The following is a 17,529-nucleotide window of genomic DNA, read 5'->3' on the forward strand; positions in this document are numbered from 1 at the left end:
TTTGAGACACAGACATTGTGCGATTATAGATGATAGATTTGACTGTAAATCAGATATGTTTTTTTTTCCTGTCTGTCTGTCTGTCTCTGACCAAAAGCATATCTTCGTTAATCATCTAGTTTATCAGCAAACACTTGCACTTCTACCTCATTTCAGTCATGATGGCATTTTTGTATCTCGGTCAGTGTCTCTGGATGGTCCCATCTTGGTACTTTAGGTGCTGGAGTTCCTTTTCCTTTCCCCAAGATGATTCTGCTGTCCCAAGACATGTGGTTAGAGATGTCTTTCTCCTGTCCTATCAAAACCCAATAAGGCCATGTAGATCTTTCCAAGTTCAAAGTTCCCTGGCCAATTGTAATGAATACAGCGATTGTCAACAGAACCCTATCATCACCAGGGGGAGTAGCAGGGTGAGGAGGAGCAAACCTGGGGGGCCCAGCAGTAGAGGGTAGAGGTAGTGGAAGAGGGGGGGGTGATGGAGGGATGGTTGCCCAGACGTGGGGTACTCCTCACAGGGCCCAGGACCCTGGCATCGTTCTCTCTCACAAAGGATGCCAGTGAAGCCTGTAGCACAGTGGCACCGCTGGTGGTGGAGGTGACACGTTCCCCCGTTCTGACAGAGAAGCATGGAGTTGTCACACACATGAGCTGTGGAGAGAGAGAGAGAGAGGGAGAGAGAGAGAGAGAGAGAGGGGGAGAGAGGGGGAGAGAGAGAGAGAGAGAGAGAGAGAGAGAGAGAGAGAGAGAGAGGGAGAGAGGGAGAGAGAGATACAGAGAGAGAGGAAGAGAGAGATACAGAGAGAGATACAGAGAGATACAGAGAGAGAGGAAGAGAGAGATAAGAGTTTATTCGATGACAGAGAGATATTACTATGGTCGAGTCCCAATATGTTCAAAAGACATCCTTCTCTATTAATTCTGACATGACATGTGGTGAAACCAGCTGCAGTCAAATGCAATGTACACTGAAGAACGTCGTTAAGGAAAAGAGAAAACGTGACAGTTGAGGCATCCACTCACTTCGCCTTCAAATCGCGACTCCGGGTGGGTGAGTGATTGTTTATGACTGTGACCATAGAAGGACCTTGCAGGTGTAATTTAGAGAAAATAACCCTGAAAAAAAACAAAAAACAATACCCCACAGCAGCAGTGGTAGTCACGGGATAAATAATCATGAGTGATCTGGGGAAATCCAGAGTATTGTGCAGTGACTCATTCCCTCAATGGGGGAGAATGAATTGAATCGGGCTTTTCTGTGGTCGAATGAAAATACAGACACACTCACACACACACTCACACACACACACACACACACACACACACACACACACACACACACACACACACACACACACACACACACACACACACACACACACACACACACACACACACACACACACACACACACACACACACACACACACACACACCAGAGTGAATAGGCTGGTGAGGGCACACAGGGCATGAATGAACATCCTCTTACCTGCCCGCCTCCTATCAGGCTTTCCACATGATTGGTGCCCTCCTACCATTTGCTCAATGTGATTGGTGCCTTTGAAATGCAAATTGGCATGTGCAGGTGATTCAGCGAATCCCATAGTCCCTCGCTAGCTGGAGAAAACATCACAGGCATCAAACACTACAAGTTTGATGCAAAAAAGAAATGCTACGATGTCCTAAAATGATATTGTATTTGCTATGAGATTGTGGAGTATAATTGAAATCTCGTTTCTGCCATTGTAGTGCTCATTCCACAGACGAGTCGAGACATGTGTCGTGAACAACAATTTGCGTTAGCAAGAATAGTGGAATATGTGGTTTGCCTTCAAAATAAAAGTCTGATGCAAACTGATAAAAACAGTGGAATCATGCCACAATTGGACTAGACAATGCTAAACAAGGTTGGAATGTTGTTCAATACATTATATAAAAGGAATATGTGGTTTGCCTTCAAAATAAAAGTCCCTGACTAATGCTAAACAAGGTTGGCATGTTGTTCAATACATTATATAAAAGGAATATGTGGTTTGCCTTCAAAATAAAAGTCCCTGACTAATGCTAAACAAGGTTGGCATGTTGTTCAATACATTATATAAAAGGAATATGTGGTTTGCCTTCAAAATAAAAGTCCCTGACTAATGCTAAACAAGGTTGGCATGTTGTTCAATACATTATATAAAAGGCTATTTGCTTTAAAAGGCTATATGTAAAAATCTGTTGAAATCACACTGTGGATTTATTTGAATTCAGAATTCCATTTGGGGCATACTTATATGTACTGTACAGCCTAACCTATAGAGTGTGCTCCAATGAAATATGGTATCAGCCGACTCAGTGACACCCACAGAATACAACTGTGTAGAGTTTAGACAAATATTAACACCTTAGCTCTTATTGCAGGACATTGACTTTGGGAAATCACCTTCCCGGTCAGTCTATTGTGTGTTATGGACATTCATATTGCACTGTGCAGCCTAACCTATGACCTGTGCAACCATGATATCACTAGCTATGTTTCAATGTAATAGTTGAAGTGTTTCCATTAGCCATGAATACATTTGTGACAGCCTGTTTGCCCTCTCACGAATCTGTTTCATGTGACAGGTAGCCTGTAAAAGCCAGCGTGCATAGAATACAACAATTGACTAATATTTGCCATATTTAATAAGTCTCATGTGCCAGCATATCGCCACGGTCCGTGAAATGGTGAAAATTACAGTCCTATATGAAATAATTATACGGTGAAACTTGCAACCAGCCAACCAGAAAAGCAAGGCGAAGCAATTCAGGACAATCCTTGTCCTGCAAAGCAACATTATTTTTACAGTTAAAAAAAAAAGAAAGTATTTTACAAGCAGTAGTTGTAATGTATTGACTTTCCTCAAACTCACGGGAATCATTGAGCTGTACTTTATTCCCGGTCCCTAACCCAACGTTCCGCAAACCCAAGAGCAGCCTACAGCCGTGCCTCGTGTGCCTCATGGTGCCCCATAATGGTTTTTCACCACTAGGTGTTGCTAATACCCTTACATCCCTCTTCTTAGATGCTTAACTAACCATTATGATAACACATCTTCAAACTGCAGATCTATACATTATAATGTAACCAAACATTATCTAAACATTATCTACTCAAAATAAGGTATCTCATGTACACAGCATCTAAATCGTTTTCCAACAACAATATACTGTAATGTTTACTTTCTTTAAACTACCAACTAGAACATTGGTTACATTGAACTACCAACCAGAACATTGGTTACATTGAACTACCAACAAGAACACTGGTTACATTGAACTACCAACCAGAACACTGGTTACTATGAACTACCAACCATAATGCTGGCTACTTTGTTGGAACTCTTTTGTTTACAATATTTATTTGACAAGAACTCTTGCCAATAACTATTCTGTTACGGCTAGGAGTAGACAGCCCTGCCATTGACACTGTGCCGGAGATGATTCTGCTCCGTTATGGCAACAAGTCTATCTAACATAGGTCCATTGTTTTCTGAGTCTTTGGGGTCGAGGCTGTGGCTGAACGGCCTCATCAAGTGCAGGCACATGTCTAGGCAGTGTGTCAGGCTCTGCCCGTTCAGTGTCTCTGTCATTTGTTGTCCCCTTTTCTGACTGTGGTTGTATCCACAGTTTCACAAAATAAACATGTCTTATGGTCCTATTGATATCCCTTTCCAGGACAACAGAGTTCCCGTTCCTATCCACGACGGAGTATGGCTCTGAGGTAAGCTGACAACCTGTTCTGCTTTGTTTTCTGGAGCAGAATCATGTCACCTTGTTGGGTTGAAGCTTTCAGTTGCTCTCCCAGATATTTTGGTGTTCTGTCAATTCTTCCCCTTCCTTTCAGCATTCAGCAAGCCGAACGGTGTTGCCGTGTGGCTTCAGTTCCTGGCTGCATGTTGGCTGACAGCTCTGGCAGTTTGGTTCTGATTTTGGCGGTTGAACAACCGTTTAGCTGGACCGTTGGCCTGTGACTAAGTGTGGCGTACTCCTGTAGGCCATGAGAAACATCTGGAGTTATGCGAGTCAGCCCTTCCCTTCTGATTGGGCAGTGGATTGCTTTGACGGGCGCCCTGTTCTGATTGGGCAATGGATTGCTTTGCCAAGCGTCCTGTTCTGATTGGACAGTTACGAGTTTGCTTTGATGAGCGTCCTGTTCTGATTGGGCAGTGCGAGTTTGCTTTGAGGAGTGTCCTGTTCTGATTGGGCAGTGCGAGTTTGCTTTGACGAGCGTCCTGTTCTGATTGGGCAGTGCGAGTTTGCTTTGACGAGCGTCCTGTTCTGATTGGGCAGTGCGAGTTTGCTTTGACGAGCGTCCTGTTCTGATTGGGCAGTGCGAGTTTGCTTTGACGAGCGTCCTGTTCTGATTGGGCAGTGCGAGTTTGCTTTGACGAGCGTCCTGTTCTGATTGGGCAGTGCGAGTTTGCTTTGACGAGCGTCTTGTTTGGTCTTTCAACTTCTCCATTGGCCTGAGGCCAGTATAGAGGGATGCAGCAGTGTTGGAACCTGTTTTCCTCCACGTACAGTAATGCTCGGAAATCAGTAACGGTGAGAGGAGCACCATTATCCGTCACAATGGACTCAGGATACCCCGTGGACTGCAGTAGTCTCCCTCAGGCTTGTGATTATATTGACGGTGGTGATGCGGTTTAGAATTCTCACATTCAACCCATCTTGAGTAGTAGTCTGTTGTTACGAGGAGGTTTTCAGCCACACATGTCAATGGCTAGGATCTGCCATGGTTCAGCTGGTAGCTCTGTTCTGACTGTAGGGACCATTGACTTGACACGTTCAACAGGACTTCACCAGCAGTGCCAGCTCTTTATCAGTGTTTGACCATCACACTTTTGTGTATTTGTATTTATAATGGATCCAGCAAAAGGCAGGTTATACCATTTTAAAAACCTTACATTACATTCACAGATTTCACAACACACTGTGTGCCATCAGGCCCCGACTCCACCACCACTGCAGTCTCAGTTTTGTTTTAACTATCCCCTAATGCCCTTCCGTGTGCTAACATCAAAGTATGTTTCGGTCGCCTCGTAGAACTATCTGTCCAATAATAGAGAGTTCTTCTTGAACACATCGGTATGCAGTGTCGCATGTGCTCCAGTCAGCCTGTCTGATGCTTGTTCGTAGAGTAGCTAGAACTGGGTCTTTTGCTGATATTTCTTCCAGCCCTGGTGGAGTGAATGCACATGGCACTGTGTGTTTACCTACGCAGTAGATGTGGTCGTCCCGGTAGTGTAGAAACGCTGGAGAGTTCAGAGTAAACCGAGACAGTGAGTCGGCTGCATTCTGAGGCCCTGGCTTGAATACAACCTTGAATCTGTTCTTAATAACATCTGTGTCATCTAGCTCGTTCTAAATAACATCCGAGCCCTCTTGCTCGTTCTACATAACATCTGTGTCCTCTAACTCGTTCTCAATAACATATGTGTCCTCTAGCTCGTTCTCAATAATATGTGTCCTCTAGCTCGTTCACAAAAACACATGTGTTTCCTAGCTCATTCGTCTTCTCTTCAACTAGCTTCTCGACACGGAATGGTATTCTGTGTACAGGCTATGCAACAGGTGTGACAGTCTCATCTACAGTACATTAATTCCTAACAGGAAGTCTTTCAGTTTTCCCAGCTCTGTGAAACAGAGGTGCAGCTTTGAATGTCTTTTTTTAATCATCAGCTTGGACTGAGTTGACGTGTGCCTTTGGCCTATGTGCAAAATGTCAAGAGCAACAGACGCTGTTCCATCTTTCACAACTAACATGTTTGCAGTGACAGTCTCAGAACTACTGACTGCTGTAATGTCGGCAGTGACCAGACTCTCGACTGCTAATGGTTGTGGTGAACCATATGGGTAAAGTCTCTTGGATGTTGGTTTCACATTGCACATTGCGTGTGGTCTTCAAATGACTGAATGTTGCTGTGCCCACAATATTACATCTAGCCCCAGAGTCAATTAACACGTTAACTGGCTGGCCATTGACTATTAACTGTATTTCAGCGTCACCAGCACTGCTGGGAAGTGTGAACACATGTTCCTTATCGTCATTGGTTGTTGTAATCATGTTGTTTAATGTAGCGGGTGTGTTTGTCACTTGATTTCCATTCAGTTTTGTCTTTGTCCTGCACATTTTGGAAAAATGTTTATCTTTGCCACATTTTTTTGCATTGTTTACCTTGTTTGATAAAACATGGCCGTCCAGTATGGCCCTCCTGACCACATCTGAAGCATTGTTTACCTTGTTTGATAAAACATGGCCGTCCAGTATGGCCCTCCTGACCACATCTGAAGCATTGTTTACCTTGTTTGATAAAACATGGCCGTCCAGTATGGCCCTCCTGACCACATCTGAAGCATTGTTTACCTTGTTTGGTAAAACATGGCTGTCCAGTATGGCCCTCCTGACCACATCTGAAGCATTGTTTACCTTGTTTGGTAAAACATGGCCGTCCAGTATGGCCCTCCTGACCACATCTGAACCATTGTTTACCTTGTTTGATAAAACATGGCCGTCCAGTATGGCCCTCCTGACCACATCTGAAGCATTGTTTACCTTGTTTGGTAAAACATGGCCGTCCAGTATGGCCCTCCTGACCACATCTGAACCATTGTTTACCTTGTTTGATAAAACATGGCCGTCCAGTATGGCCCTCCTGACCACATCTGAACCATTGTTTACCTTGTTTGGTAAAACATGGCCGTCCAGTATGGCCCTCCTGACCACATCTGAACCATTGTTTACCTTGTTTGGTAAAACATGGCCGTCCAGTATGGCCCTCCTGACCACATCTGAAGCATTGTTTACCTTGTTTGATAAAACATGGCCGTCCAGTATGGCCCTCCTGACCACATGGTCATCATTTGCTGGCCCTTGTTTCATTTTTGTTCCATTCTGTGTTTATTCACTTATCGCCTGTTGCATCGCATTGGCATTCAGCCTTTCCATTCTGTCCGCCTGCTAGTCAACAGCCTCCATTGCTCTTACCATATCCATTAGAGTGATGAGAGAGGTCCCTCTCGCACAGAAGCCAATTGTGCAATACATTTGAGCGACTCAAATCACATGGTCCCATATGAAATCGTCTTTGAAATCTCCATAATCACACGTTGCAGCCAACTGTTTCAGTCTGCTCACAAACATGTCCACCCTGCGCTCGTTCGGCTTGCCTAAACAAACGTCTCTTGGAAGGAATGTTTGTCTTTGGGGGGGGGGGGAGTACTCATTTAGCTTCGTCTATTTGATCTCATAGTTCTTGTTTTCCCCCGTGTCGTCTAATGTGGTGAATATATCCTGCACATCCCAACCTCCCAAGTGCAATTAAAGAGCTTGTCTGCATACTGTATCTTTGACTCCTGAAACAGTGTGAACAGTTTGAAACTAATAATCAATTTTGCCCATCGCAAACTAACACTGGCTCGGTCTGAATGCACATCGAACGGAGGAAGAGAAGGTAAGGTCAGTGCTATTATTCTTAGCTTGTTTTGCTAGCTAGCGCACTTCTTCGCTAATCAGCTGTGTTAGCTGAACGGCTAGGCTAGGTTTTCATGAAAAGTCCCTTTACAATTTCCCTTTTCTTGCACTCACCCAGCTTCTTGAGTGGATAATGTTCATTTTTATTTCCATGTCCTTGTCGCCAGTTGTAATGCATAGACTTGACTGAGACTCACGGGACTCATTAACCCAACTAACCGCATACCCAAGAATAGCCTACAGCCGTGCCTCATAGTGCCCCGCTGGTTTCTCACCAATAGGTGTTGCTAATACACTACAGTAGGCATTTAGAATTAAATGTGGAGTGCAGCTTAAAGTTACGTGAAAGGCATCCCGGAAATCATAATTTACTCAAAAAAACACTGTTTCCATCATAATTAGTCACATTCAAGAACGTTTGACAAAAGACAAAAACCCATCGGATGGATAAAAATGTTGTCGATCTTTAGAAAATGTCTCCTATCTCTGCCGTTTCCATTACACACTACACCTGCCTAGTCACACCCACCTTACCTCCCTTATCTTACCTCATTTGCACATACTGTATTCTTGACTATGTTTTGTTTTTACTCCATGTGTAACTCTGTGTCGTTGTATGTGTCGAACTGTTTTGCTTTATCTTGTCCAGATCGCAGTTGTAAATGAGAACTTGTTCTCAACTGGCCACCTGGTTAAATAAAGGTGTTCTCAACTGGCCTACCTGGTTAAATAAAGGTGTTCTCAACTGGCCTACCTGGTTAAATAAAGGTGTTCTCAACTGGCCTACCTGGTTAAATAAAAGGTGAAATAAAAATAAAATAAAACAGAGCACAACTGTGTAGCGTTGAGATTCCATCCTTATGTAGAAACAGGAAATGCATCCATGTGGCGTATGGTCAAATTAGTACACTAGGGAAAACATCTCTCTCTCTGTAGCTCTCTGTCATATGAGAGAGACCGAGATATATATATATATATATATATATATATATCGGTCTCTCTCATATGACAGAGAGCTACAGAGAGAGAGATGTTTTCCCTAGTGTACTAATTTGACCATACGTCACATGGATGCATTTCCTGTTTCTACATAAAGATGGAATCTCATGTATGGTTCTTTGTAAAAATAGATCTGTATATATATTTGCGAGAGAGAGACTGAGAGATTTATTCCCTAATGCACTATAGATAAATATATATTTATTTACGCGGGGTGCTGCAGCATCTACCCGCAGCTATGCTCAGACACACCAAGGGACATGAAATGACTGTAATGACAATGTTGAAATTCCAGGGGACATTTCAGTGATGTTAGCATCCATAATATTCCTCAACTTTTACTCACAGACATTTTTATTTTTTTTACATTGTTTTGAAGGGTTGGTTGAATTTCAACGGTTGAATTTTAAGAGACATATTAGTGGTTTGAAGCATGCACAATATTTCTCAAAATATACAGTATGTCTTTGGAAGGATGTCTAAGGCATAACCCCATTCAACATGAAGAAGTTGACGCATTCTGGACGATTCTCAGTGGGTAGCTAATACGTCCTATTGTGTTGAATGTATGCTTCAGCAGCAGACCAACTTTCTGCCTCAGATTCAAATGTCTCTAATCTGTAGACTGTACAGAGTTGACTTTGTTGACAGTGGTTCTGTGGATTATACATCTGCTCCACGTCCTCTAGAAGACCCCAGGACTATTGTCTTTCTCCCACAGCAACTGTAGGCCTGATTAACTGGGCTTAGGAAGAGTTGGAGTGGTTGAGAGGCAGAGAGAGAGAGCGCAACAAAGAGAGACAGAGAGAGAGAGCGCGTGACAGAGAGAGAGAGAGAGAGAGAGAGAGAGAGAGAGAGAGAGAGAGAGAGAGAGAGAGAGAGAGAGAGCGAATCCACTGTTCCCCGGGTGCTGAAGATGTGGATGTTGATTAAGGCAGCCCCCAGCACCTCTCTGATTCAGAGGGATTGGGTTAAATAGGGAAGACATTTCAGTTGAAGGCATTCAGTTTTACAACTGACTAGGTATCCCCCTTGTCCAATAGAAATATCATTGGCACTCGTGTAGACCTTGACAAGTGAGAAAACCCTGAGGTTTAAACCCTGGCCAAGGACCAAAATCAGAGTTACTTGGACACACACACACCGCGCTGAGTTGCTCTGAGACATATGTGCAGCATCACACCATTTTTCAGAAGGTGTGACATTCCCTCCAGGATGACTGTTAAGATGGATCTATCCTAAGAGTCAAGATGTAACTGTTAGGACACATCTATCTATGGGCCATGGTGTTGCACGGCATTACCATTTTCATGTACCGACGGATCAGTACCACTTTCATGTACAGACGGATCAGTACCACTTTCATGTACTGACGGATCAGTAACACTTTCATGTACAGACGGATCAGTACCACTTTCATGTACAGACGGATCAGTACCACTTTCATGTACAGACGGATCAGTACCACTTTCATGTACCTGAAGATCAGTACACTTTCATGTACAGACGGACCAGTACCACTTTCATGTACCGACGGAACAGTACCACTTTCATGTACCGACGGAACAGTACCACTTTCATGTACAGATGGATCAGTACCACTTTCATGTACAGATGGATCAGTACCACTTTCATGTACAGACGGATCAGTACCACTTTCATGTACAGACGGATCAGTACCACTTTCATGTACAGACGGATCAGTACCACTTTCATGTACTGACGGATCAGTAGACTGTCATGTACAGACGGATCAGTACCACTTTCATGTACAGACGGATCAGTAGACTTTCATGTACAGACGGATCAGGACCACTTTCATGTACTGACGGATCAGTACCATTTTCATGTACCTGAAGATCAGTACCACTTTCATGTACCGACGGAACAGTACCACTTTCATGTACAGATGGATCAGTACCACTTTCATGTACAGATGGATCAGTACCACTTTCATGTACAGACGGATCAGTACCATTTTCCTGTACAGAGGATCAGTACCACTTTCATGTACCTGAAGATCAGTACACTTTCATGTACAGACGGATCAGTACCACTTTCTCTCAACAGCTTAATGAGGTAGTCACCTGGGATGCATTTCATTTAACATGTGTGCCTTGTTAATAGTTAATTTGTGGACTTTCTTTCCTTCTTAATGCATTGTAGCCAATCAGTCGTGTTGTGACAAGTTAGGGGTGCTATACAGAAGACAGCCCTACTTAGTAAAACAGCAGGTAGCCTAGTGGTTAAAGTGTTTGACCACTAACTGAAAGATTGTTGGATCGAATCCCCGAGTTGACAGGGTAAAAATCTATTGTTCTTCCCGAACAAGGCAGTTAACCCATTGTTCCCCAGTAGGCTGTCATTGTAAAGAAGACTTTGTTCTTTACTGACTTGCCTAGTTAAAAATAAATATTATGGCAAGAACAGCTCAAATAAGCAAAGGGAAATGACAGTCCATTACTTTCAAGACATTAAGCATTCTGCAGCGATACGCCATCTCATCGGTTTTGCCCTTAGTTGGACTATTGTTGTTTTTTCAACAGGACAATGACCCAACACACCCTCCCGGCTGTGGAAGGGCTATTTGACCAAGAAGGAGAGTGAATGCATCAGATGACCTGGCCTCCACAAAATCACTTGACCTCAACCCAATTGAGATGGTTTGGGATGAGTTGGACCGCAGTGAAGGAAAAGCTGCCGACAAGTGCTCAGCATATGTGGGAACTCCTTCAAGACTGTTGGAAAAGCATTCCTCGTGAAGCTGGTTGAGAGAATGCCAAGCTATATCGTCAAGGCAAAGGTGGCTACTTTGAAGAATCTCAAATATAAAATACTTTTTTGGTTACTACATGATTCCATGTGTGTTATTTCATAGTTGACGACTTCACTATTATTCTACAATGTAGAAAATTGTAAAAATTAAGAATGGAATGAGAAGGTGTTAAAGCTTTTGACAGGTAGTGTATATCAATGTCATACAGAAATTCCATTTACCTATATTTTTTAATAGACTTTTTCAGTCAGTTTTATTGCTAAACACATGTTCAGGCATCTCTAAGCTCCCCCTTTTCTCCAAACGATGAAATATCGATGTTCTGTGATAATGTAAGAGAGAGAGATATGACACCCTGCAATGGTATATGGAATGGAGAGACAAATCAATATTCCAGAACACTATGGAACACGAACGGCCTCATGTCAACCATGACTATGAGTGAGAGATATAATTATAATTATATTAATGTATTATTATTACTGTTTTATTTATTCTTTTAATTATTAATCATTAATTATGAGACAGCATGGATGAAGACCCTCTGAAGTTATTCATTTCTTTATGAAAGGGAACCCAAGTTATTGTGGGGAGAAAAAAAAAAAAATCCATCCAGTATTTTGCCACCACAACTCTACAGTGTTATTTTCTGATATGTTTAACCTATGCCAGTAACATGATTGCATCACACATGTATTGAATAGATCAATGCAACTACAGTGCCTTGCAAAAGTATTCATCCCCCTTGGCATTTTTCCTATTTTATTGCATTTACAACCCGTAATTTAAATAGATTTTTATTTGGATTTCATGTAATGCACATAGACAAAATAGGTCCAAATTGGCGAAGTGAAACAAAAAAAATTACTTGTTTAAAAAACGAAGAAAAAAAACTGTGCATGCACATGTATTCACCCCCTTTGCTATGAAGCCCCTAAATAAGATCTGGTGCAACTAATTACTAGCATAATTTGTTGAATACATTCCGGTGTAAAATCCAAGTGTCACATTGTAACGGTTTTCGTCCTCCTCTTCTGAGGAGTAGTAGGAAGGATCGGACCAATGTGCAGTGTGGTAAGTGTCCATAATATAATTGTAATTAAATATAACTGAACACAGAAGACAAAAGAATTAGAGAATAAATGGAAACCGACACAGTCCCGTATGGAGCAAACACAGACACAGACAATAATCACCCACAACCAACATGGGGAAAACAGGCTACCTAAGTATGATTCTCAATCAGAGACAACCAACATGGGGAAAACAGGCTACCTAAGTATGATTCTCAATCAGAGACAACCAACATGGGGAAAACAGGCTACCTAAGTATGATTCTCAATCAGAGACAACGATCGACAGCTGCCTCCGATTGAGAACCATACCAGGCCAAACACAGACAGGGAAAATAATCACCCACAACCAAAATGGGGAAAACAGGCTACCTAAGTATGATTCTCAATCAGAGACAACGATCAACAGCTGCCTCTGATTGAGAACCATACCAGGCCAAACACAGAAATACAACATAGAAAAAAGAACATAGACTACCCACCCCAACTCACGCCCTGACCAAACTAACACAAAGACATAATAAAGGAACTAAGGTCAGAACGTGACACACATGATCTGTCACATGATGAGGGGCGGGGGCGTATGCCTTATTGCTAACGAGACGTGGTGTGGTCACAAAAGCATACAGGAACTCAAGTCCTTCTGTTCACCTGATTTAGAATTCCCTCACAATCAAATGTCGACCGCATTATCTACCAAGGGAATTCTCTTCGATTATAATCACAGCCATATATATTCCCCCCCAAGCAGACACATCGATGGCTTTGAACAAACTTTATTTGACTCTTTGCAAACTGGAATCCATACATCCTGAGGCTGCATTCATTGTAGCTGGGGATTTTAACAAGGCTAATCTGAAAACAAGACTCCCTAAATTGTATCAGCGTATCGATTGCGCAACCAGGGCTGGCAAAACCTTGGATCACTGCTATTCTAACTTCCGCGACGCATATAAGGCCCTGCCCCGCCCTCCTTTCGGAAAAGCTGACCACGACTCCATTTTGTTGGTCCCTGCCTACAGACAGAAACTAAAACAAGAAGCTCCCACGCTGAGGTCTGTTCAACGCTGGTCCGACCAATCTGATTCCACACTCCAAGTGGATGTAGAACACAACACCTTGATATGTAGAACACAACACCCTGATATGTAGACTATAATTCTACACATGGTCGAAATGCATCTTCCAGGCTTAGGGTCTATACTACAAAACAGAAATACTTCAAAACAACTTCTATCTCAAGGCCATCAGACTGCTATACAGCAATCACTAACTCAGAGATGCTGCTGTCAACATTGAGACCCAATCATTGGCCACTTTAATAAATGGATCACTAGTCACTTTATACAATGCACTCTAAATAATGCCACTTTAATAATGTTTACATATCTTACATTACTCATATCCTATATCTTATACAATCTATTGCACCTTGCCTATGCCGCTCGGGCCATCACTCATCCATATTCTTACATGTACTGTACATATTCTCATTTACCCCTTTAGATTTGTGTGTCTTAGGTAGTTGTTTGATTACTTGTTAGATATTACTGCACTGTCGGAACTAGAAGCACAAGCATTTCGCTACAATCGCATTAACATCTGCTAACCATGTGTATGTGACCAATACAATTAGATGTTATTACTATTGGCTATTGTCATTCAATGAGAGCAGTAACTTCAAACAGCATTGTGTAAACCATGGCCAATGTTCAAAAGGAAGATTCAATTGTATTGCACCACAAAATAGATGTACAAGCCAATTTTTCAAATAAAAAAAACTTAAAAATGAATTTCTGGCATCTGGAAACACAAATTAGATGTACAATAAACCAAAAAAAAGTAGTGTCGGAACAGGCTTTGATGCTTTTAACTTCTTAAGACCTCTTTCATCCCCTTGCTCATTGGCCCTCCCACTGCCCCCCCTAGCAGTCAGGAGCACATTACAGGCAGGTTGACTTCGCCTGTAGTATTTCTGCCTCTAGCCTTTGATTCACCAAGACTCACACCTGCTGTAAAAGGGGGAAAACAAATATTATCTAGAGAAGGTATTCACATGTCAAATATTATCTAGAGAAGGTATTCACATGTCAAATATTATCTAGAGAAGGTATTCACATGTCAAATATTATCTAAAGAAGGTATTCACATGTCAAATATTATCTAGAGAAGGTATTCACATGTCAAATATTATCTAGAGAAGGTATTCACATGTCAAATATTATCTAGAGAAGGTATTCACATGTCAAATATTATCTATAGAAGGTATTCACATGTCAGGTAGGTTTAAAAAAAACAACCTCAAATTTCAGATTTACAAAAGAATACAGACCCTTTAATCAGTACTTTGTTGAAACACCTTTGGCAGTGATTATAGCCTCAATTCTTCTTGGGTATGACGCTACAAGCTTGGCACACCTGTAATTGCGGAGTTTATCCCATCCTTCTCTGCAGATCCTCTCAAGCTCTGTCAGGTTAGACGGGGAGCCTCGCTGCACAGCTATTTTCCAAGATTGTACAATGGTCGCCAGGCCAAACTGAGCAATCGAGGGAGAAGGGCCTTGGTTAGGGAGGTGACCAAGATCTCGATGGTCACTTTCTCCACAGCTCCAGAGTTTGTCTGTGTTTGATCGGGTTCAAGTCCGGGCTCTGGCTGGGCCAAACAAGGATATTCAGAGACTTTTTCTGAAGCCACTCCTGCATTGTCTTGGCTGTGTGCTTAGAGTTGTTGTCCTTTTGGAAGTTGAAACTTCACACCAGTCTGACATCCTGAGCGCCCTAGATCAGGTTTTCAGGATCTCTCTGTACATTGCTCTGTTCATCTTTCCCTCCATCCTGACTAGTCTCTTTCTGAAGCCCCACCCCTCCACACTGGGTAGATCAGAGCAACACTTTAAGGTGCATTTCAATAATAACGGCGCTGACTAGGGAAAGTTTACCACTGTTCTTAGTGCCAGTCTGCACGTTCAAACTAAAACAATTTAACTAATAATGGCATCTTTATGATTTTGTTCATCAAATAAGGAAGCAGCTGGACAATAGACAGGCCTCGAAGGAGGATAGTGGGAGAATTTTGTCGTCAAATGTATTTCTAAGTTTGGTTGGCTGTATCACAACCGGCTGTGATTGGTTGCAATTTCAGTTTAATCCACCAGAAAAGACCAAACAAATAAATACCACAAAAAGTTATTTAAAAAAAATGTATTGATATGTATCACATCTGACCGTGAGTCTAATGGAGCGGTGCACAATTGGCCCAGCATTTCTCTCCCTCTAAAAACATAAATAAATGTTTTGACAAATATTATTTTGGCCTTTATTCAGATTAAAAACGTTTACTTAACGTTTACTTAAATGTTTTTATGACATATCCTCCAAAATATGGTTATATATTATCAAGTTGATGGCACAGTCATATAGCCAGTACCTACATAAAGTTGAGTGACTCACTCATTCATGGCTTTGGCTCAAAATAAATAAGTACCAACATTATTTCCTACTTCTTGTGACTCTCAAACACGGGTCCGGGAGCGTAATCATTGACTGACACTAATTAGCACAACACAACGGACATAAATCTTCCTAGAAAATCTTCCTATTCATGAAAATCACAAGTGAAATATATTGGAACACAGCTTAGCCTTTTGTTAATTACCCTGTCATGTCAGATTTTCAAAATATGCTTTACAGCCAAAAGCTAGACAAGCATTTGTGTACGTTTATCATAGACTAGCATAGCATTATGCCTTGCTAGCAGCAGGCAACCTTGTCACGAAAATCAGAAAAGCAATCAAATTCAATTGTTTACCTTTGATGAACTTCAGATGTTTTCACTCATGAGACTCCCAGGTAGATAGCCAAAGTTCATTTTTCTTATTTTTTTGTAGGCGAAATAGCTCCATTTGTTCTTCACTTTGGCTGAGAAATTTCCCGGAATTTGTAGTCACAAAAACGGCAAAAAATATTCCTAATTAGCTCCATAATATCGACAGAAACATGGCAAACGTTGTTGATAATCAATCCTCAAGGTGTTTTTCTAATATCTATTCGATAATATATCTGTCGGGACAATTCGTTTTTCAGTAGGACCGATTGGAGTAATGGCTACCTCTCTATTTTACGCGAGAGTCACCCTGGGAGCCATCATGTGACCACTTACGCAATGTAGCTGCCTACGGCTATTCTTCAACATAAATGCATAAAACTACGTCACAATGCTGTAGATATAAAAAAAGAGTAAGCTTGTTGATAGGACATTCACAGCTCAATAGGGACTCATTGAAATGCAGTGCTTTCAAAATATGGGGCACTTCCGGATTGGATTTTTCTCAGGCTTTCGCCTGCAACATCAGTTCTGTTATACTCACAGACAATATCTTTACAGGTTTGGAAACGTTAGAGTGTTTTCTATCCAAAGCTGTTAATTATATGCATATTCTAGCATCTTGTCCTGACAAAATATCCCGTTTAAAACAGGAACGTTTTTTTTTTCAAAAATGAAAATACTGCCCCCTAGTACCAACAGGTTAATAAAAATGTTTTGGTTATCCTGACCTGGACACCATGTACAAACAGATGATACCTGTGCCGGCCATCACCGGGAGACCCATGAGGCGGCTTTTGGTTTTAATTTAGAATCCTCCAATCCTCTTAATGTAATTATTGGCGGAGAGTCACGTCATATTTTCTGATCTACTGTAGGCCCTACCGTAGGTGACATGAGTCTCACTAGTTTTGAGTAATGTGCTGGACGGTTGAGCTAACGCAGGCTAATGTGATTAGCATGAGGTTGTAAGTAACTAGAACATTTCCCAGGACATAGACATATCTTATATTGGCAGAAAGCTTAAATTCTTGTTACTCTAACTGCACTGTCCAATTTACATTAACTATTACAGTGAAAGAATAGCGTGCTATTGTTTGAGGAGAGTGCACAATTTTGAACATGAAAGTTATTAATAAACAAATTAGGCACATTTGAGCAGTCTTGATACAACATTTTGAACTGAAATGCAATGGTTCATTGGATCACTCTAAAACGTTGCACATACACTGATGACATCTAGTGGCCAAAATCTAAATTGCACCTGGGCTGGAATAATATATTACGGCCTTTCTCTTGCATTTCAAAGATGATGGTACAAAAAAATACATTAATTTTGGTTTCATCTGACCAGAGCACC

The 17,529-nt window shown here is 41.7% G+C and overlaps 1 protein-coding gene across 1 annotated transcript in view; it reads right to left on the bottom strand.

Moving 5' to 3' along the window:
* Positions 1-350: 350 nt before the first annotated feature.
* LOC109871858 (netrin-G1-like) overlaps positions 351-17,529 on the bottom strand; it is a 169,736-nt gene continuing 152,557 nt past the window's right edge. Inside the window, exon 7 of the mRNA XM_031807307.1 lies at positions 351-648. Within this exon, the coding sequence (XP_031663167.1) occupies positions 374-648 (275 nt within the window). The 3' untranslated portion in view covers positions 351-373. The remainder of the gene's footprint in view (positions 649-17,529) is intronic.

Source organism: Oncorhynchus kisutch, linkage group LG27 (assembly GCF_002021735.2).
Source record: "Oncorhynchus kisutch isolate 150728-3 linkage group LG27, Okis_V2, whole genome shotgun sequence".
Classification (NCBI taxonomy): Eukaryota; Metazoa; Chordata; class Actinopteri; order Salmoniformes; family Salmonidae; genus Oncorhynchus; species Oncorhynchus kisutch.